The 23,637-nt window shown below is 35.6% G+C and overlaps 1 protein-coding gene across 1 annotated transcript in view; it reads left to right on the top strand.

Moving 5' to 3' along the window:
* THSD7A (thrombospondin type 1 domain containing 7A) overlaps positions 1 to 23,637 on the top strand; it is a 281,816-nt gene that overhangs the window by 235,055 nt on the left and 23,124 nt on the right. Inside the window, exons 15-21 of the mRNA XM_068674047.1 lie at positions 2,050 to 2,313; positions 14,770 to 14,948; positions 18,068 to 18,073; positions 18,733 to 18,866; positions 20,389 to 20,542; positions 21,382 to 21,523; positions 21,998 to 22,113. Coding sequence (XP_068530148.1) covers positions 2,050 to 2,313; positions 14,770 to 14,948; positions 18,068 to 18,073; positions 18,733 to 18,866; positions 20,389 to 20,542; positions 21,382 to 21,523; positions 21,998 to 22,113 — 995 coding nt within the window. The remainder of the gene's footprint in view (positions 1 to 2,049; positions 2,314 to 14,769; positions 14,949 to 18,067; positions 18,074 to 18,732; positions 18,867 to 20,388; positions 20,543 to 21,381; positions 21,524 to 21,997; positions 22,114 to 23,637) is intronic.

Below are 23,637 nucleotides of genomic sequence, written 5' to 3'. Positions count from 1 at the left end.
ACTGTATTGCTCTATATAGCTGGTGGAACAACACCAACAAAACAGAGAACTCCTGCTTTATGTATCAAACACTTTATCATAGTGAAGTGGGTAGAGAGAAGTAAGGAAGACAAAGGAAGCTGACATTTCTGCTCTATGGTGTATAGATAGTAAAGTGTAAAGCAGACCATTTCTTTTTCTGACAGATAAGTCAGCATTATCTGTAGTTGTAGGGAGGTGGAAAACTTCAGGCAGCATAATAAACCAACAATCTGATGCAGGGTCTGAGGAAATAAAAAAAAAAATCTTTACCTGCATTTTGTTGTGTACTCCATTGTCTTTACAGCAAAAGGGCTATACCTTTTTGGTATTTAAAAGGTTTTCATAACTTGCTTGTTCCACATCCTGATTCTGCAGCTTGTGCACAAAGAGGTAAAGAAGGTTCACAGAATCACTGAATCTCTACAGCCTTTCTCGGCAACCTGTGCCCGTGCTTCTTAAACACTTCATAAATGGGTTTACTGAGCACCTGCATAGCAAACAAGTGCTTGCTGATGTTTAAATGGGACCTCCTGCTTTCCACTTTGTGTCCATTGCCTCTTGTCCTGACACTGGGCACCACTGAACAGAGCCTGGCTCTATCCTCTTTGCACTTGCCCTCCAGGTATTTACAGACATTGATAAGAATCCCCCTGAGCCGCCTCTCCAGGCTAAGAGTCCCAGCTCTCTCAGCCTCTCCTCGTAGCAGAGGTGCTCAAGGCCTTGATAGCTCTCTGATGGACTTTGTCCAGTAAGTCCATAGCTCATAGTGACTGTCTTACAACTCCAATGAACTTTATGCCAAGGTTGCTGCCACATGTGGGGATATGGGGAAAAAAAAAACCTTAACAATTAAAAAAAATAAAAAAAGGCAAGAAATAATAGACTCTTACCACATTATCATTACTGGGAGATTCTTACCTTCTGATTGTTAAGTCACCCCTTCAGATTTGCTAAAGCACAGGTAGGTGCTACGGTGCATTCTTTGTTGCAACGAGCTACCATACAGGTAACTGGGAGTTCATTCATAATTATCCTTAGTGAAAATGATGAGGAGGAGGATATTCTTAGTATAAAGTTGTATTATCAAAAGAAAAAGGAACTAATTTCTTCACACGCCCTCTTTTTCATTGTAAATAAAGGCAGTAGTAAATATAAGAACTAAAGGGGCTGCAAAGTTGTGTCCAGTGCTTAGTTTTGACAATCAAAGAAAATACTGCAAAATATTAATTTATCATAACATCTAAGTAGCAGGGATTTTTTAAAACTGCTTCTGAGAAGACTTCTTAATTAATATACATGAGCTGTCATATGCAGAAAGGAAAATAGAGCAAAGTTAACTATAGAGAAAATTAAAAATAAATTTAATGGGGGTTGGGAGGTGAGTTGGGTGGGCACACTGCAGTTTGAGAAGAAAAATTATATTTGATGAGAAACAAATTCACAGAAGGAGCTTTCTCTAATAGGGAAGAGGAATGGTAATTATTAACAAAACGTGTGGTGACAGGTGGTGAATTTAAACAGTTTTGACATTAGGAAGAAGGTACTATTGTAATGAAGATGTATGTTATTTCCTCTTGCAATTTTCTTCAACTTGAGAAAGTTTTATCCAGAGATTTATTTATTTATTTATTTTGGACTTCATGCCGCTGATTAAACAGGGGGAAATCATGCATTTCTTTGTTTACAAACTTTTTCAAACTGCTTTCAAAGTGCTTGTACACCCCATGTACTTTTATCCAAAGTAAACATAAATATGTGGCTTTATCATAAGTTACCTTTGTGCAAACTGTAGGCATTTGTTACTTAAGAAATTCAAGTCATTAACCTAAATAAATAAAACTGAATGTAAGTAGTTTTAGGAACACATATTGAATTTCAATAACTTAAATTTGCAAACTTTGGCCTTAGGTTTTTCTTTTTTGGAGGATTTATCTTTAATTTGCAGATGGCTAATTTTTTTAAAAAACTGATTTAAACTGAGATTTAAACTGATACAAACTTTCTAAAATAATTATTTCTTCTTTCCAGGAAAAAGTAAGAAAAGAGACAAATGCAAAAATTCTCAGTTGTATCCTCTGATTGAGAATCAGTTTTGTCCATGTGATAAATATAGCGCTCAGCCTGTGGGAAATTGGTCAGACTGTATTTTACCTGAGGGTAAAGTTGAAGTATTGCTGGGAATGAAGATGCAAGGAGACATTAAGGAATGTGGACAAGGCTATCGTTACCAGGCCATGGCATGCTATGATCAAAATAGTCGACTTGTGGAAACATCACGATGCAACAGTCACGGTATTTAGAAGTTTATTTTCTTTCATTGATTTATCTGTCTGTTTTATTTCATTTAACATAATATCTGTACAGGTAGAAATAGCAGATTGATATTTATTGCTAAGGCTATGTTTTATCCCAAGATGCCTTCAAACACAATACACATGCTGTAAGCTTCTACAAAGATACTTTATTGCTGACTCACAAAACTTTATTTTTACTGATGACTACAGAGTAACAATTAAATGTTAAATCATGATAAAATACCAACTAAGTGTTTTAATAAATAAAAGCTAATGCTGTCGTTTTTCCAGAAAACTGTACCTGTGAATTTGAGAATGAAACCACTTTGAAGAGTCAGATCAGCAAAAAAATAAACAGAGACAGCACAGGACTGTTTTGAAAAGAAAGATTTTTTTTCTATGAAATAAGCACAGTTTCTTTAGATTGCTTTAATCTCCTTAAATAGCCTTATCTCTACCCTTTCCTCATTAGTGCCTTAATAGATATGTGTTGACCTGAGTTCAACAGGATGCAGTAGTTTCTCTGTGTATTCTGTCATGTGTAAATGTAGGTTGCTTAAAGACTTTATATTCACATTGCTCTGGGAGGGAATACTTGCATTCCTGAAGAAGACATATCTGTAGTATTAGGATCAAAACTGGCATTTTCTGATTTTCAGTGACCCAGAAATGTGCTAATTTACATCAGTGGAGTTTTTGTGATCATTTGTTTCCCTGCTTGCAGTGCAAAAATTTATCTGAGCTATTGGTATGAAAAATTGCATGTTAGTCTCAATGCCATTAAAAGGTCAATATAAGTTTAATCTGTATATGTATTCTAACTTATATGTTAAATTAGGATAACAGAAATTTCATTTATTTACCTGAATGAAGTTAAAATAACTAATCAAAGGAATGGAATGAGTTAAGGAGATTTTAATTAGCACTATTAATTCCTGTTCAGAGCTAGGGTAAATTAGAAACTGAATGCATGAAGCCAAGCTGTGGCATCTTTGTGATTAGATGGAAAAGCAAGTGTTCAACTTAATATCTCAAAGCAAAACTGGATGATAATTTTGTGAATAATTTTCTCCAATGTTTATTTTATCCCAAATTACTTTTTTTTTTTTTTTTTTTTTTTTAGCTGCAGTTTATATATACTGAAGGATAAGCAACCAAAATTTGTTTAAATACATCTGAATGTATATTCAGATGTTCTAGGTAAATACCTAGATCTTAAACTCTCATGGAACAGGAAACCTGTCTTTAAGTTTTGAGTACTTACAGTGTTCTTTAGTTATGTTCTCGGCTGTTTGCTTACGGTGTTGAGGCCCACAGAGAATTAGGCCTGGTTTTGTTCTTTTGTATAGTCTAAAAGAGCATGCTAAGCTTTCTAGGCCTGAGTGGGAGTGTTTGTCAGCTTTGTGGTACCACAAAAATATCAAACCAAAAAAACGCTCTCTAATGACCAGCAGCTGTGTGAGCACAAATCTGCATGGGCTTGGTTGTTGTCCTGAGGGAATTAGATAGGTCTTCAGAAAGCTGGTAGTGAAAGCTGGAAAAAGCTGTGGAACAATCTGAATTGGTTAGAAGCTACCATTTATTATAAAATACAACATTGAAACTGTTTCTTTTTTTCTTTTTTTTTTTTTTTGGTTGATTCTTTTTAACTTTAACTAAATATGACCCCATGTGAGAAATACATATTATTTCAGCATTAAGTCCAGAGTGACCTTGGTCAGTGAAAAGTAGAAAGAATATAGTAAAATAACTGAAGTCCATGGGAAGCCAGAGTGGCTGATGGCCCAATGCAAGACCTTGTTGTTGACTTGAATAATGGGGAGGGACTCATTTTTTGTGACAACAGCTGAGGGAAAACATGCAAGGGAAGCAGCAGTTGTCTGTCCAAGGGCAAATTATGAGTACTGTACATGACAGGTAAAGTGCTGCTTCAGGTAACTTGCAAAAAGAAGTGGAAACTGTTTGTTTGCATAGAAAAGGCATGGAGTTTTCTGCTTTTGAACCCTGGCAGTGCATCTTGAGGTGCTTGCCACAGTGGTACAAAATGGGAAGTCACATGATTATCTGCTTCCTTTTTTTGCAGTAACCTTTTAAACCCAAAGACAGGTAAAATATCTCACAATATATGACTGGTGGTGAGAGTTGGATATTCCAGACACCAACACACCGTGGTATACAGAATTTTATGTTACACAGCTCAGGTTTCCCACCACACATGCTTTGTTTCTTTCTGTACAGTATGCAACATCCTGCCTTTATTGCAATATTCCTCTTTGTAGCAGTGATTAATAAACATATTTAACTATATTTCTGTGTCTTTACAACGTTTATTATAGAATAATTTGAGCTCAATGTGTTTTTCAATAACCATAATGATAGCAAATAGCTTAAACCAAAGCTTTAAAAAATAAAAAAAAAAAAATAATTCTGTATCAAGAATCAGAGAGAAAAAGGAAGAAAAAAGGGAAATAAAGCCTTTTCTTAACCATTTTCTGTTTACCGTTATAACTCTTCCACTCTAATGGATTTTATCAGTGAATGTCCCCTACACTGACCACAGTGACCACAATGAATAATGAAACAGTGGAAAAGCTACTGACAGAATATTCCTATTGTACCTGCTATACCCAGGGCTACCGTTTACATGCCATTAGCACTAGTAGACCCCAGAGAGACTCTTCCCCAAACATAAAATAGCTTTGATTTTTTTTTTCCACAGTTCCCATTTTCCCCATTTTTTTTCTCACTGGAGATTTGAAGTCTCTTTTTTTACTCTTTGTAAACTGGAAAGGTTTTTGAGTCATTGCTATATTTACTCTAGATTGGAAAGCCTGAAGCCTTTGGTTTTCGTTCCTTTGTGTGTGTGTGTGTGTGTGTGTGTTTGATTTTGTATGAATTTTTATTATTATTGTTTCTTTTTAAAAAAATCTTAGGGTATCTGGTTCTTTGATTTTTTTATTTTTTTTTCCCTGTTTCATTACATGTTTTTGGTAGTGAAGCACAAGGCATCTATGTGTGTTTTCTCATCAGTTCCATTTAAGGGAGAGACTGTGTTTCTCTTATCCATGGTGTAATGCATAGGCAGATGGAGCCTGGAATTGCTGTTGAACAAATGCTGCATTCTTTGAGCATTCTAAAATCGTTTGACAGGAATTTCAGGTGTACAGGAAATGAGATATTTAATCTGACCCTGATGCTAAGGAATTGAACTCATGCTAAGGAATATATTGCTAAAATTATGGTTTCCTTTCCAGTAGCCTTTCTAGAACAAAAATCTATTATTGATAGGTGTTGTATACATTACAGACTATTTCTAAGACTTATCTAATTTATTTTTTGCCTCCAGCATTTTTCAAGGTTTAGCATACTTTTGCAGTTACAAAGGGTCTAGAACAGATGATATAGATGTTTCAATCTATTTTCAGTGTATGTTTGCTGCCTTTTCTGAATATCTGCTTTGTATTCATGGATTATGTTCCAATGATTTGTTTTTATTTTCCTGAACATGTATAAGCTGCTGTTTTGCCAGTTAAATCTTACTTTATATCTTGCTAGTATTTATGATGTTTTTCTTGCTGTTTTCATGCCTTTGCTATATGACAGTTCTTCAGTTTGGCATCATCTCTAGATTTCAGTGTGCTATATGTTTTTGTCTTTAAGAACAAATGTAAAAGCTATATTATGGCAAATCAACAAGGGACTTCTGTGGTATCACAATGGTTATCTCACCTGCTAGCAAATAAAAGTGCCTTGTAACTTCCCATCAATCTGCTTTTAGTTTTTCAAGCTAAACTTGACAGGTCTCATAACTCAAGTCTGCTTGGTTTATTTTTGTAAATTCTAACATAGTAGCTTATTTCCCTGTGGAAATGGTAGCACTGAATTTTTCACTAATTTTATACCTAGCTCAAGGTAGAGTAAGGTTTGTCTGCTATGTTGTCTGCTTTGTTCAGATACCTGTTTTACTGTTAGTTTTTGTGAATTTTTTATTTCTTTTCCAAGTAGTACAGTATGTAGTCACAAATGGGGTATGATTTTGCAAATTAGCTTGGACTAGAAAAGAAATCAAGGTGATTATTTAAGGGAAACGTTTTTTTGTGTAGTGCCCAACTTTTACTTCTGTTATCTCATGACACTATGCGGTAGGAAATGGGGGTAATTGTACTTCTTAATTTGTGACAACATCCTCTAAATCTGACAAGAAGGGCAAGCTATACCCACACTGATGTTATTAATATATCATGGAATATGTCATGTGATATACTGAAATAACACAAACTCAAATTGTAAGACTGTCAAAAGTTTTATGTAAATACTGCCGGGTAAATTTATGAAGCCATGAATAGGTTTTTGTTACCAGTCATGCTGTTTTGAGTGAGAGGAATCAGAAGACAGACCTACTGTGCAATGCCAAAAATTTCATAAGCTGTTTGTTTTGAAAAATGTGTGTTTCTAATCACAGTTCAGTTGACTTCCTCAGAAAAGAAAAGGTGAACAGGAACAGAAGAGTAAATACTTCAGAGCTCTTTTTACTGCTTGACACATCTAATTTCAAAATATCTGAGAAGTGGTAACTAACAGTTTCAAAGAAACCAAGGAACTAAAGGAAGGGTGCAACACAAGGAAGGCCCCTAATTTTGTAAGAGGATTCATGCAATAACATTCACAATTTTAAGTGTAGCTACAAAATCACAAGTATGAATGGGTTTCTCAGTAACTCTGGAGTGCCTGTAACTATAAAATAAAGAAAGGCAAAGTGTGGTTAGATCTGTTGTTACTGCTAGGTGTGAACACTGGAGGGACAGGGGCAGAGTCCTTCCAAATAGGGTCCTTAGATTTCAGTAGCTTAACAAGTACTTCAGAACAAATCCTAAACTAACAGCTGTAAATAGACTTAAGTTTCAGCTGCAGAATGAAAAGATGATTTTTCTTATTTTGTTTTTATCTGGTGGGTTTTTGTTTGTTTGTTTGTTTGTTTCCAGCATTATATATGCCTAATATTTTGATTTTTCATTCCTTTTTCTTTCCAAACTTAAGCTACATTTATTGATAAATAAGTAAATACCATTCAGCAGCCATTTAAAGTATTCTGCCTTTGTTATTTTTCAGCCATATCAGTTCTGCAATATGTGGGCAGGAGCTAAGAGCTGAGTCTCTTCAGCAAATGTGGCAGTGTCAGATCAAAATGTTAACTGACCTGTTGTTTACCTGTTTTTCTTGATGGAGGATGTATGAACTGCCCTTTCTTTGGTTTCTTCTTTGTTTTATTACTACCTAGGTAATTTTACTGGAGAAATATTAAAACACACAGTTCACTTGATACTCACGTCTAAGGCTGTTGATTTTTCCCATCAGAAAAACAGCAGGTTTCATAGCTTTATCCTTGTCATCACTACTATACTAGAGCTCTGTGGGTAATGACAGGTATCTGCCAACAATCTGTTCTGACGTCTTTGTGAAAAAAAAAATCAAAACAGAGTCTCTTCATGGTCCCTTTAAAGTGTATCTTGGAATTTTCATGACACCAAAATCAAACGCACACCACTGTCATGCTTATGAACTATACTGTTTACAATACTTAGTTTTCCTCCATCGTACCAATTGTAAATCATGACCCACATAAGCTGGGATGTGGTTGTGTATGTGTATAGCAAAGGCAACACAGTAGCATGACAGACAGATGCAGTGTTTTTATATAGGTCGTGTTACCCTTCTTAATTCATGTCAGTTTACTGCTAAGACCTTAGGCACAGTCAACCAGTCCAGGATAGTTTGTCTGCTGCCTTATTAGTGTGAGATTATTTCCCCCTTTAGCATTAATTAAATGAGATGCATTGATTTGTGCTGACTCTACAAAGCCCTCCATGGCTACAAGGCAGGGGATTAGAGAGGAGTATCTGCGTATCAGTGAATACTTTTACAACAGCTGCTGGGAGTATCAATGTGAATCGAGGAATTTTGTATTTAATTGCTTGTGTGCATGATAAAATAAACTCTCATAGGTTGTAAGTGTCTGCATTGTCTAAGATAACAATTAGAACTTGCTGTATCTATTTGTATTAGGACTTCTTAAAAATCTTCTTTTACACTTTCGGTATTCTAACCTAAAGTCATGCAAATTTACCAACAAATGATGACAGTGTTAAAATTTAACTGAGATTTTCTGTTGAGTGTTTATTCTAAATTAGATGTATTTCCCATAGGACTTTCTAATACGGTATGATAATGGGCTTATGTTCTCAAAGTGGTATTAGGATACTTTGCTATTTCGTAGCCTGTATCTCTTCTAAGATTTTTTATTTTTATTTTTTATTTATATATAATAGATGCCATATTTGTCCATCCTATTCTGTATTCTCTTGGAATACACTGTTGTGCCTGCTGCCCTGCACTAGCATAGGCCTCTGCACTATGGTGCCATCACGTCTGCTCTGTCAATGGCACATCAGTCATGAGGCAGTAACCCATCAACCCAAAGACCTGTGTTTGGTTCAGCAGAGACAGAACTGCAGATGAAGAATAGGGTTAAGTATTAACAATTGCTCTCAGATTTTGAGCCTTTGATGGACAGTGCTGGGGGGGTGGGAGGGGAGGGACAAAGAAAAAAAAAAACACACACACATTTGGAGTCCCATCTATTTTTCCATGGCTAGGCAGAAGTATTAATATTCTCAAGAAAGACATATATATTTTGTTACAGGTGAAATACAAAGAATTGTTGTTTTGTTTTATTTTGTTTATCCTGGAAGATGAGATCCTAGGACTTTGTATTTCCTTGAAAAAAATATGTTTAAGAATATAGCTATTACTCTGACTGCGTTTTTTTCTTGGAAACATAACATGACATTTTATTCATAAAAGCAGTAGAACTCTTGTCAGTCCTAAGGACAAAAGAGTTCATGTAAACATTAAAATGCTCTTTATGTCTGCACCCTTCAACCCAAGTAGTGGGTCTGTTCTTATACATTGAAGGTGCAGTTTGTGGGGGAAAAACTGGAATCTTATATCCACCTATTTAACCTGCTTGGTCATTAGGCTAAGCACGAAGTCCATTAAAGTCCTCCATTATACATTATCCATCACATCTATTAATTACTTTGTTCTAGGAGTCCAGATTTTATAGCCAATTAGCAATGGACAGTAAACCTTTCCTTAATAATGATTTCAATTCATACATGTAGTAGTTTAAGGCATTTGTTAACTCATGGTTCAGTAATAAATATTTAATGATAGAATAGCCACAATCTCATTCACAAAAGACAACTGCTCATTTCACAGCCTGGTGAAGTCCAGCTGATAAAGAGCTGAAATAATTGAGAAATAACTGCAGTGGGAAAAAGAATAGACCTTAGGAGATGGACGTCTCTTTCCCATACCCTTTGGGACCTTGTTGACACAAGGCTCTGTACCAGAGTATCCCAAGATCTCATCTCTTCAACAATGCTTGTATGTTGTGAAGAGAAGGAAGAGCTGCAGGCAGTGTGCAGTGTTTTCTGTCAGGAGGAGGAAAACCAGCAGGCAAAACATGACACGCTGATGTCCAGTGAACTTATCTTTAGTCTTACAGTGTTGGCTTGCTATTTCACTGTCCCTCTCTAATTTTATTACTTTCCTTTCCCATTTTTCTTCACATCCACTTTGCTGCTGTCATTCTATTTCCTTTTCTCTGTATCTATCATATTTCTGCTTCAGTAATTTCTTACTTGTTCTTTAAACCTCAACGTGCTAGCATGCCACTTGCTGTAGTTGTATTACATACTCTGTACATGTGATATAATGGTGTGATATTCCACCATGCTGACATCCGGTCCATCCCCGGGCTTTAGTGAACTGTTTCTTTAATAAGCATTTACAATGTCTAGCACAAGGGGCACTCTTTCAAGGATGATTAAATCAGTGGAAACAAGACTGAAAATTGAAAAAAGGCCCATTCACGTCTTTTTCAAATCAGAAGCTATGTACCGCATCACCAGTCTCATGTGCATATAATCTTTGTTTTTTATGTTTCTGTGTTTTCAGTGTAATTGTCCTATATCTCAGTATGCCTTCTTCTCACTTGCTAAAATGTTTACAGCATAGGCAAACTTTACAAATATGAAAGGAACTGAAATATAATAAAAACAGAACAACAACAAAAAAGCATATTATTTTTCAAAGTTCATGAACATCTGCTTTCTTTGATTCTCAGGGTGATTGCTATGAATTTCTGGAGATTATAATCCTTAATCATCCTGAATTTTTAAGATCTGTTGACATCAGATGCACAGAAAGGTGTCTGAGGTGATGAAATGCTTCTCTGAAGCAGTTTCTCAATAGTGGCATTAGAATGGAATGGGATCTGTCATTTGCAACAAGTAACTTTTAAAATCCAGATATCTTTCTTGGTTAGGGAAATATGTGCAAGCAATTTGAAGTCTGCTTCTGCCTAGCTTCCAAGGGAGTCCAGTGGCACAGCTAAATGCTAAATAGACTTTTGAGTGAAGTTGAAATAGCGAGGCGCCTGAGAGGAAGAAAATATGCCAAGAAATTAATATGCCAAAATTTTTTTAATGTCAGATACAACAAGGGTCTTGTCATTTTCATTCTGCACATTAATCACCTACAGAAACCAAATTATATGCTACAGTCTTTTTATTATTTCCCTTGCCCTTCTGTTTCTTATCGTGGGAATATTTTTAATGGTTTCTCTCTGGTCAGGAGATTACCTTAGTAGGCTCTTGAGGGCATTGCATTCTGTTTGTGCATCACCAAGGTATTGCTTTTCGCAGGATGTCTATTTCTTTTCCCCCCTTTCTTTTTCTCTTCCTATGTAATGTATCTCTTTACTGTTCTCTTGACTGTTTTTAAGCCATTTATTTTTCTCTTCCTTTCCCTTGTCTTTTTTTTTTCTTTTTTTTTTTTTTTTACCCTTTCTTCCATTCCTCCTTAGCCTCTCTCTTCTCTTGTGTCTCCTTTGTTGTTTTGACTATCATAGAATGATAGAATATCCTAAGTTGGAAGGGATCATTGACAAGGATCATCGACTTCAACTCCTAGATCCACACAGGACTACCCAAAAATCAAACCACATGTTTGAGAGTGTTGTATAAATGCTTCTTGAAATTTGGCAGGCCTGCTGCTTCCTATTCCAGCGCCCAGCCATTCTCTCAGTGAAGAACCTTTCCATAACATTCACCCTGAACCTCTCCTGTTGCAGCTTCATGACATTCCCTTGGGCCCTATCCCTGGTCACCAGTTCAAAGAGATTATCAGCACCTGTCCCTTGTGAGGAAGCTTTAGGACTCCCTTTGAGGAATCCCTTTGGTCTCCTCCAGGCTGAATGAACAGGGACCTCAGCTACTCCTCATATGTCTTCTCCTCTAGACCTTTTGCCATCTTCATAACCTTCCTTTGGATGCTCTCTAATAGTTTTATGTCCTTATGTTGTGGAGCCCAAAACCACACATATTAACTGAGGTGAGGCCGCAGGAACACAGAGCAGAGAAGGGCAATCTCTTCACTTGACCTGCTAGCAATGCTGTGTCTGATGCATCCCAGGATACGGTTGCCCCTTTTGGCTGCCAGGGCACACTGCTGGCTCATATTCAACTTGCTATCAACCAGCAGCCCCAGACCCCTTTCTGCAGGGTTTTTCTCCAGTCTCTCATCATGGATTTTTAGGCATAATCAAGGATTATACCATCAACCAACACTTGTTAAACAAGAACTTGTTCTTGTTAAATTTCATACACTTGATGATTACACAGCGCTCTACACTGTCAAGATCTCTCTACAGTGGAGACAGTCATCAGATCTTCCTAATGTAGTTACATCCACCAACTTACTTAGTGTGTGTTCAAACCCTACATCCAGATCATTCATTGAAGAAAACTATCCCTAAAATGGAGCCCTGGGGAACCCCACTAGTGACTGGTCACCAGCCAGATGTAACCCCTTTGCTATAACCCTTTGAGCCCAAACTGTCGTTCACTGTGATGGTATGGTTCCATTTGCTATTTTGTAGCATCAGTTGAACTACAGTTAATTAAAATGTTGTTTGGATCAACTGAAAGAAAATAAAACAAAATAGTTTATAATTTGTCAATAATTTTAGTTATGTATGTCCCACACAGGCTCCATTTGATAGGCGTAGTTATCCAAGTCCCAAAATACAGTGATATCTTAGATCTTATATGACTGTGACAGACTGTGAAGATCTCTTTGAGATGGATTAAAATAGCTTTTAAAAAGCTATTAGCATAGCTTTTAATTTAAATTAAAGTTTAAAATATCTCAGAGGTTTATGGCAAATCTTTAAAACAAAGTTTTCCTGAATCAGCCTGTACTTGTCAAAGTTCCCTACTTAAGGGTGTACAATATATTTAAAGCAGCTTTAATTTGTTCTTCCAGACATTAATTACAGAGACAGAAATTTAATGAATGTGAAATGGCATAATTGTGTTATAGGAGACAGGCTTTTCCAGCTTAAAAAAAAAAAAAAAAAAAAGAGAGAAGTTATGTTGAAAGAAACTGTGGCTTATCAGAATCTCAAGCAAACTTATAAACAGTAAACTCTTCTGAGAGTTCCATGAGACAGTAAATAACTTTTTTTTTTCTTTTAGTTGTTTCTTTTAACTTTGCTGTTATTGTAAATTTTCATTCATTATTTTGTTAATGGTATGTACAGATGATTTTGTATAGCATTTAAGAAGACTTGTTGAATGCTCATTTTTGGTGAGGATAGAGTTTGATATTTATGAAGTCAAAGTTCAGTGTAGAAAAGTGCTTTGAGATCAGGTACATCTGATTTCTGACTAAGTCAGAGGTGTTGGGTAAGATGAAATGTAATCAATTTTACATCTACTACTGCAGGGCAGTCTATGTGACCTCCTCTGGTACACAAGGATACGATCTCCAAAAATATATTTTGTCTAAAACAGTGTACCTTTCATACAATATCACTGAGGTGGTCAATCAAATTATGAGGAATATTTAATGAACATGCTTGTAATTCCAGCTAATAGCATTCTAGCCATATTAAGGAAGATACATTTAATGAACAGTAGTTCTGCGGTACTCAAATTCAAGATGTGCTCTGTATATTTATATAACTATGTAAAATTTCCAAACAGAGGAGAGCTATCTGGAATAAAACCATTATCTGAATTTGGCTATAAAATATTCCAAATATTACTGTATGTTTAACAAAAATAACTCTTATGTTTTTGTGTTTAACACAAATTGGTGGAAGCAGTTAGAAATAGGTATACAGAAAAGAAATCTTTTAAGTGTTTTGATTTTTTACATTACATGTGATTGTTTGATATTGGCTGCTTTCAGAAGAGACAGAATAACTTTACAGAGAAGTACAGGTTAAGAACATAAAGATGCTAACACCAGCTGTGATGAAAATGACAGTGCTTGCTTTCAAGATAAAAAAAAAAAAATCAGGATATGTGAGAAACATTTGAAACTATGCCAATCATTTGAAAGTGATCTTACCCATGTATGTATTAATTTTGCAACTGTGTTCATCAAAGATTTTAATTAATTTCTGAATGCACTGATCTTTTTAATCTTTAAAGTTAGCATTTGTCAACAGTAAATATGTTCAAGAACTGATACAGGAAAGGGGAGGGGAGAGTTCATATAGGTTTAGGATATAGTTGTAGTAAAAATGTAGTGAAGGCCAGCTTATTCTCTGAGGTCTTACAGCTTCTGTCTTAAATATTGGCATAAATGGCACACATCGTAGAGCTATGGCATATGTTGCTTTGAAAGAAAGACATTTTCACTTGCTCAGTGAATTGAGGCTTCATGTTACTCCCTGCAGACCATGTCCTACCCCTTTCCAACCTCTCAGGACTGATGACTTATCCAAACCAAACAGCTGCATTTCTATTCAGGGCTATTATTCAGTGTGCTACTGGGGGCAGATGGTTGTTAATCGGCAGATCATTAACGTGGCAGGCCACTCTCTTTTTCTAGCCTTAGAAAGGTCACAAGGTGTTAAGTTCCCTCACTCCAGGCTGATAAGATGCATATCTTTTGATTCAGTTGGATTTTTTATGTATAACTACAATTGACTTACTGTATTCAGTGATGGAAGGAGCTTTTAATTAAATATTTTTAATTCAAAAGAGTATTGTTTTTGTGGTATAAGAATGATAAAATGAGATGGTTTAGTGTCAATTACACTGTGGCTGTCAGAAAGTTTGAGTGCTGAAATCTGGTGAATGTGAATCATAATCAGATAAGAATGAGGATGCTCAGCTGTTATTCTATCACAGTCTCCACCTATACGTGTCAATTTTCTGCAGAATTTAATTTAGCCCTAATGATGAAGAAATCTCTCTATTTGCACAGTCCTGTCAAGTCAAACTTTGGACAATCTAAATGAACTAGACGAGGGCTTCAGGGAGAAGTGGCAGAGTGACATACTGAAGAGATTTTACTTTCTTTTCCATTCATGCAGGTTATATTGAGGAAGCCTGTATTATTCCATGTCCCTCAGACTGCAAGCTCAGCGAATGGTCCAATTGGTCTCGCTGTAGTAAATCATGTGGGAGTGGGGTAAAAGTTCGGTCTAAATGGCTCCGTGAAAAACCCTACAATGGTGGAAGACCCTGTCCCAAGCTAGATCACGTCAATCAGGTAATGTTATTCATATTAACATATTATTGATATAGCTTTTTCCGTACCTCAGGTAACCCTTTCAACTGTATCAGGTATTGATGCAGAAAAACTACACAGCATGATGCAGATGCAGACAGAAGGAGATGGCTTAAATTTCCTCAGTCAGTGTACATGTAGGATCTGCTTTCACTGTTTAATCCTCTGCAAGAGTTTAGCACATTATCTGAAGCGTAGATTGGAGACAGTAAAACAATCTTAAATGCAGATTGTGGCAACCAAATTTCTGGAGATATTCTCTTACAATGGTTAAAGAATGTCTGATTACAGATGCAAAAACTGCTAAGATTCTTAGTGATGTTCTTCAACCATCTTAGATCAGAAAAATAATAAAAACTTCACAAACACTCTGAGTGTTGTCTCAGTATCGTTTAGGGTGTTTTAATCAAGCTGGAGCTTGACCTTCCAGCTACACTAGCACTCGTACTTGCAGTTCCAGTGAGGAGTGTGCTTCTGCACTCAATATCCCAGTTGTCCCACTAACCACGCTTGATTTTCCAGTACAGCACAGTCAGGCTGCGCAAAACTCTTCAAATGAAACTAAGCCAGGAGACGTGATCCCAGAGCACACCGGGAGTGCTTTGAGCAGTAATGAACATTTAGTCTGTGGGACCAAGTTAGCATTAATCCAAGTTAAACCTCTGAAGCTTGTTTTTGCTCCTGTTTGCTTGAAGAGCTTTAGAAAGAAAAACACTACCTTTTCAATTAACTTACGCTTTTCAAAGTTGATTTATATTAATATTACCATTGAATTTAATTCACTTTACCAAGACATATTGAACAACCACATGATCTTCTTTGTAAATATTCAAAGATTGGAAAAAAGTGTGCTGTCAATTGACATTTGAATAAAATGCATGTACTTAATATTATCCTATTGACATTTTGCTGGCATAGACTGAAATGGCTCGTTGATCTAATTTTTTACTTTAGGGAATGTAATTATTTCTAATTTAGAAAATAATAAGTGTTAAACTACAACTAATAAACTAAGTTTGTGATCGACTTTAACAGAAAAGAAACTAGGAGAAAGGTTGCTGGATTTTGGTTAGCGTGTAAAAATGTTTTTAAATAGTAAGAATGTATTTCAATAGGAACAAATCATTGTCTATGCAATAGTCTTTTCCCTTTAATATTCGTATAGTACATAATAGCCTAGTATCTTTTCTGCATCGAAGGTGATTTTGCCTCTCATATGCAACACCATTGCCCTCTACTGGTACTTTAACTCGAATCTGTTGTTGCAATGTTACTTGGTGCTTAACAATAACAGATGATTCAAAATGTAATTATTGTAAAATGAAATTGAAATACAGTACTTCATGAGAAGGGAGTCCTGCAGATAATGTAGTAATGTCAAAAATTTTAGAGGCTATATCTTTCAATTTTAAATACATTCACCGTCAATTATTAAGTCGGGACATCTCAGAAATGTGCGGAGGAGAATATGCCTGCATCCTAATGACCAGGGAACTGTCAGTTAATTAATTAATCCAAATCTGATCCACTATTCATTCATTTGGAAAATTAGTGATGCTACAGAATATTTATTTCAATTATTAAATATAATATAGTTTTATATATATGTGTATATATATAACATGTTTACTTGCACACATACAAAACATAATGGTTAGACTATGTCTTTGCTGGCTCAAAAACATGGGAGATGATGTACAGAGGGGCTACACTCGTAGGCAGGGATCTAAGAATTCAGCCTCTGAGGAAAGACTGCAACATGTAGTCTGGCCCACAGAAGAGAAGACTGGAGAGAACATGCAGGCAGTCTGCAAGCATGTACATAAAAGGCTGTTGCAAAGGAGGAGGAAATAATCCATTTTCCATGGCCATCGTGGATAGGATAAAAAGCAGTAGGCTTTGACTGCTGCAAACAGATTTGGGTTAAGCCTTGGGAAAAGTTTTTAAAGGTAAGGCTAGTGGAACATGGGAATAAAGTGCTTAAGATGTCTGTCAAATTTTAAGAGCAGGTTACTCAACCTGATGTCAGGGCTGACATCTGTATTTTGGTGGGGGCTGAACACAGTGAACGCTAGATATCTCATGTAGCCTGTGTTCTCCAGTCCACTCCTGGGCCACACATGCTAGGGTGGCTCCCAAACCACCCTCCAGCTGAATGCAGCTTGATTTCTACCTGCTTCACTAGGCTAAAAGTCATCATAATTACAATAATACTATAGTCAGGATTCTTATAGGATTCTATTGATGACTTTCATAGGATTGCAATTGAAGAGGCTAATCTGAGGTTGTTAGAGGAAATAACAAGGATAAGTGAATCCCTGGCTTCAGGCATTATTTGCTCCATTATCCAGCAGATGCAATCCTTGTGCTAACCAACTGTCATGGCCTGCAGTCATAGTTACAGAATGCAGGTAGGGTCCAAGTAACATGACTAAATATATGTAATGCAATATACAGATCTGCTTTGGCTTTCTGGCAAGAAATCCAATGTTTATGTTACTGGGAGAGCTGATGAATATGCAGGTTTTAAGTATTTCTTCTTATTATTATAAGAAGAATTCTCATTTCTTACATATTTCACTTATCAATGTGAGATGTATACAGACATTTCCCTAAACTAAGGCTTCCATGTTTTCATTTTGGAAATCCTTTAAAAGAATAAACACAGTGCTACTTCTCATGGTACTACAAGTTGTGCACTGAGTCTGGTAGTTTGCTTAATATGCATTTACACCACTGATCTTCACATCTGAGTTAATGGCTACATAGACAGCCCAAATGTTCTGACTATTCTGGTTTTGTTGGGCATAGACGTAGTGATATATCAGATTTTCTGCACATTTGTTGTTCCAGGGATTTTTTTTTTTGTGACTTCAGGTTTACTAAAAAACTATCAAACCATCAGTGCCCTTTTTCCATCAAAACAATGTCCTGGAAAGAAATTAAAGACTTATTCAAGAGAATGTCTTAGTTGAAGTCATAGAATATTGTCTGTAACAAAAACTAAATGAATACTATCTAAATACCTATGTTTCACTCTAATCATTCTTTCTTTTTTATCTTTCATTTTTCTTTTGGGTTCATGATGATACTTTCTTCAGGCTCAGGTAAGAAATTCTAAAATAGACAGTATCTTAACATGTGCTTCCTGATTGTGCTCCACTGTTTACATTATCTGCTTTTTTTTTTTTTTTTTTGGTAATGTCTCGTTAAGAAAATGTATGAAAAACATATATAAATTAACAAGATACTATTTCAAGTCTGTATTCAAATATATGCATAATGCTAATGCTAGAACACAAAATATATTAGAATGACTTGAGGTGAGTAGAAATGAGCTGATATATATTGATATCATTTACCTTAAGCTCACCTCTCCTTTAAAAAAAAAAAAAGAGAGAGAGAGAGAGGGAAAGTTTACCATAAATAAATAAACAAAACAGAGTTTATGTGTAAATCATATTGATGTTTCTGGTAGAAATGATACAGCAAGAGTTTAGAGAAAATCAGGCAAATCAGGGAATCTGTCATTGGATGATTTTTTAACTTTTGACTTTTTTTTTTGTTCCTGTGGCTTTGTATCAAATACTTTATCTGTATTATTATTACAGCCCCCATATTAGCAACTTTTGTAGATGCCAAATTACATTTGTTATTCTTATTAAAAAAGAACATTAATTTTTTTCTTCTTCTATCTCAGCATGATCACTATTGCATATTTATCTTGCTTGCATGCAACAAAACTGACACTCAGCTTATATTCCAGGTATATGAGGTAGTGCCATGCCACAGTGACTGCAGCCAGTACATATGGGTTACTGAGCCCTGGAGTGTCTGCAAGGTGACCAATGTGGACTTGAAAGAGAACTGTGGAGAAGGTGTTCAAACAAGGAAAGTCAGGTAAAACAATATCATTCCTCCTTCAATTTCAAGAACCTTCACTTTCAGTCATGGCTGTATTTAATTTGATGTAATTCTGATTATAACATTAAGTTTGTCCATTTGGCTCATATAAATCAGCAACCTTCAGTGAGTGTAGTAGAACTTGGTCTACTGATTTTGAATACAGACTTTAATTTCTAGTTTATAAACTAAAGTATATGATACTTCTATGATCTATATGATAAAATGTACAATTTTAGTGCTTTTCTAAATTCTGAATGGCCCTCTTTCTATATGAAACCATGATTTAGGGGAAAAAAAAAACACCATTTTCTAAGTACATATACATTCAGGAATAATAATTATGCTTATTGCAGGAAGGAGTGGCAAAAATGAATAAAATAAAATAAGAGTCCACAAATTTTCCATTGTTTACTGATCTGTTGAACCTGATCTAAGCATCTTGTATGCTTGCTCATCATCCTAGACCTCTAATCAAAGTCTAAGTAAGATTAGTCTCACATGGTATGGTACACAGCAGGTAAAGCAGTAGAATTTGTGGTTTTGAGTGTGGTTTTTTTTTTGTTTGTTTGGTTGTTGTTTTTTTTTTTTTGTTATTGTTTTGTTTGTTTTGTTTTATAGCTAACTGCAACATGGCACACAACTTGAGGTTATATATTTGAATAATAAAGTATAAGATGAATTCCATGTTGAAGGTCCCAAATTGAAAGTACATGTAGTGAACTGCTAAAAGTTCTCTTTTTTCCTCCCACAAGTACATAGGAACTGGCGCATTCACTAGATTTTGTTCAAGATAACACCATTTCTTGTTTAAAGATTAACTTCCAGAGGGTCCTAGTCTTAATATTTGCTTGACCAACATTGGACTGCACAACTCTTCTCACGCAATAGCATCTAAATAGATTCCTATATTCAAAATACTCCAATATGAAAAATCAGAATTAATCAGTATTTCTGCTGAAAAATAGACTTCAAAATTGTCATCAAAAATGAAGAAATATAAAGATTTCATCCCTCTGGGACTAAAAACCTCTAAATTTTCATTTATCAGCACATAATGGATCAGAGTACGAACTCCATGAAGGAAATTTATGCTCATGCTGTAAATTAGTGATTAACACTAAGAATATACAATAAAATTTTTAATATTTTTAGATATGAAATTATTCGTTGAAGCATTCTCAAAATATTTTTAAACTATCCATGATTCACATTATTCTGACTTAGTAAATAGGTTAACGTCAAGTAAATCACTTACCCAGAAACTCTCAGAAAATAATTGACAAGAAATGTGTAAATTCTGTGCATTTTGTCATATGGCAGTCATCTGTAAAAACAAGGATTATTTTTGTCTCTTCAGCTTTGCTTGAATATTCATAGATTAATACCTAATTCTGTTACTTCAATTACTTGATTATTACATGCTGACAAACTGTTAAAAAGCTTCAGAATCCTGTGGTTTATAGTAATTGTACAAAATCCATGGCAAATGCAGTTTATGTGCAGTTCTTTTTTCCAGGTGCATGCTAAACACTGTGGATGGTCCTTCTGACACTGTGGAGGACTATCTGTGTGATCCTGAAGAGATGCCACTTGGTGCTAGAAAATGTATCTTACCTTGTCCTGAAGATTGTGTCATGTCTGAATGGGGATCATGGTCTCGATGTTTTTTGGTAAGTGTACCATTCTGCGTAACATTTATGGTTTTAGAAAGATGCTTTAAAAATATAAGAATTAATGTGCAAAGATGCTGAATTGAGCAGTGAGTACATGTGTAAATATTTATATTTACTGTCGTCTTTAGGATCATTGATATTTGGTTGCAAATGAACTGTGCCAGTATCTTTCATTCAGTGAAGCTATTCCCAAAAAGTACCTCTTACTAAATAAAAATGTCACAAATGGGCATTCTTCAGTGTAGGGTAGGTTCTGCGTGGTGGAATAGCTTGAACTATAGCTTGTGTCTAGCTGTGGTAACGTCTGTAGCAGGAGAGTATAGTCAATGTACTAAAAACATCACTATCCCACAAAGAGCAATGTCTGTAGATTAACACTGACCACAAAAAAGATAATCCTGGGTCTCCCCTTCCCTTTCTGTGAGGAATCTCCAAGTAAAAAAATAAATAAATAAATAAAAATAAATAAATAAATAAAAGGTTTCAGGACCTCTGAGTATTCAGACTCTGGTGCACTGTAGTGAAAGTGAGCATCTGGAATTTATGAATGAGATAATGTCAGAGCATTGTTAGTGTAATATGAACTAGTTAGGAAAATACCAAGGTGTTATCCAGTTAGAGTATATTTCACCTTGGGTGGTACTAAGGTGAAACAGCAGACTAAATTCCCTCTGAAATAACAAGGAAATACTTTCTTATAGGCAACAACATGAGCCCACTATTTTACATTTTCATTTTGTGAAGATACTTGAAAGGTTGTTACAATATTGCATCTGAACCCTGAAAAGGCATCAGGGTTCTGAAATATCAACGCTCTTTCCGATTTCTCTTTCAAGCCATGCAATGGAAGCAATGTTCGTGAAAGGTCAGCTGAATTGCTGAGACAACCAGATGAAGGAAAGTCTTGCCCTCCTGCCACTGAGACAGAAGTCTGCACTTTGAACAAAAACTGCTACCACTATGACTACAATGTGACAGGTATTTGGGTTTCATATGTAGTGACAGTTTAGGACTATGACTGAGTTCCATTCACCTTACAGGACGTATTTTTCAGCTTTCCAGTCTTATCCAGAGTGAGCCATGGGGCTTGTGCTAAGAACTGATATACTTTATTTGATTTAGACAAAATATTACTGGAGACTTTTCAACTTGGGTATAGTGTCCATGCTGTAACTGCAGGAAATTAATTTCTATTATTGTTTTGTGATTTTCGCAAAATCCATGCAGATCAAACCAAATATGAACTTTTCAGGATGACATCATTGTACATTCCATTTGTAGTAACAGTGGCTACTTCCAAAAATGTGTAGCAGCTGGCTTCCATGAGCATTTACATGTGTAAAAGTCCATGAGGACTGTTTTAGAACATCGGAATTAGAATTAAATGGGAAAGTGGATCATTATGAGTCTTATCTAAAGTTTCTACTGCCCTAATGAATTCCTCATTTGCAGACTGGAGCACATGTCAGCTCAGTGAGAAGGCTGTCTGTGGTAATGGTATCAAGACACGAATGCTCGACTGCGTTCGCAGTGATGGCAAATCAGTTGACCTGAAGTACTGTGAAGAGGTGAGTGGGTACCTGTGAGTAAGCTCCTTTCTAGTGGTACTAATTAATGCTGAGCCATCTAAGCTATACAGCATGTAACCCATCATCGCCAGATGTTTCACAAAGCTATTCATGGATTGTTAAGTACCCCTGAAATGAACAGTGCCATCAACAGTGATTTTTATACAATTTCCTTTTAAGTGCCTCCATGAAGGTATGCTAATTATTATGTCCTGAAGGAAATGACTTAGAAACAATAATTAATAAAGTAGAATAAAGGTAATAAATCTTAATCAGAACACTAATCATCATTCTAATTTGATACAATTTCTGCATGGAGCTTTGGACAGCTGCCAGTATCAATCATTTACTCAATGTGTTGGAAAATATTTCTCACATGCCATTCGGCAGCTGGGTTGAATGTTAACTTCTCGTATCCAGCTGTGCAGTGCAAAAGGTACCCAAGCTAGTGTGAAAAAATGTGCAGCATGAATGAAATATTAATGAAATGGAAGAAAAAAAGGAGAGGTAATCAGCAGATAGGAACCCTTACATTTTGAAAGACCGATTTTGCAAATGTTCAAATTATCTTCATATTTTACAAGACTGTTTTTATGGTATTTTGTGCATCAATCCTAATGTTTTTAGTCACATGGAGATAGTAATATGAAGGAAAGGGGGAAAACAACACAAGTCTTATCTGTGTAAAAATTAACTGAACTCGCATTGGCAACCATTCCCTCACCACATCAGAAAAAAAATCACTAGCAAGGGGGACTAAGGTGGAGTGCCCTCCACAGCAACTTTGGTGCAGGCACCTCTTTTGTTGGACCTTCCTGGCTAGTAGCTGCTCTTCAGGACATGCCTGTAGAGAAAGGAGTCTTGTCAGAAGCAGAGGGAGTCATGTGCCTTGGACTATGGTTTTATAACAATGTATTAGATCTATTTAGGCCTCTCTAACTCCCTCCTTAATCCTGGATTCTTAAATTCATAGGTTCTTAGAAAAGGCAGAAGTTTTCAGCTGAGGCTTGGCACCCAGCTTTTATGCCAAGTTTCTCCTTATCACATACATCTTGGGATTAAAATCAAATCTAGTAATTTGATAATTTATGTCTCAGGAAAAAAAATCAGGATCTGCCCACCTGCCAGCAAGTTTCTCTGAAGTTAATAGCAGAATGCATTAATGTATTATTTTAATGTTTTAATACATTAAAATAAAAATTTTGGCTCTTGGTTTATTTGTAGGAGACAGCAATATTGATTATTTCATACGAAAACGTGATATAAAATATCCATCTACATTAATATTTCAGCAGAAAAAAAAATGACCTTTATTAGATATTTAGGGGAAATATATTTCTTATTCCATAAAGACATTAAATTATTCCTATTGTTAACCAAATAATTAATTTAAGCAACATTTAGAACAAATGTTTTTTTATACATTGAAATGTCATTGCAGAAAACCTCTGGAGCTTTCCAGCTCCAGAAGAAATGAAAGTTAATTCCCAGAGAACTAATTAGGGCAACAGAGATAACAGCGAT

Source organism: Anas acuta, chromosome 2 (assembly GCF_963932015.1).
Source record: "Anas acuta chromosome 2, bAnaAcu1.1, whole genome shotgun sequence".
Lineage (NCBI taxonomy): Eukaryota > Metazoa > Chordata > Aves > Anseriformes > Anatidae > Anas > Anas acuta.
Note: the sequence above shows the minus strand (reverse complement) of the source record. Positions and strands in the feature narration are given on the sequence as shown.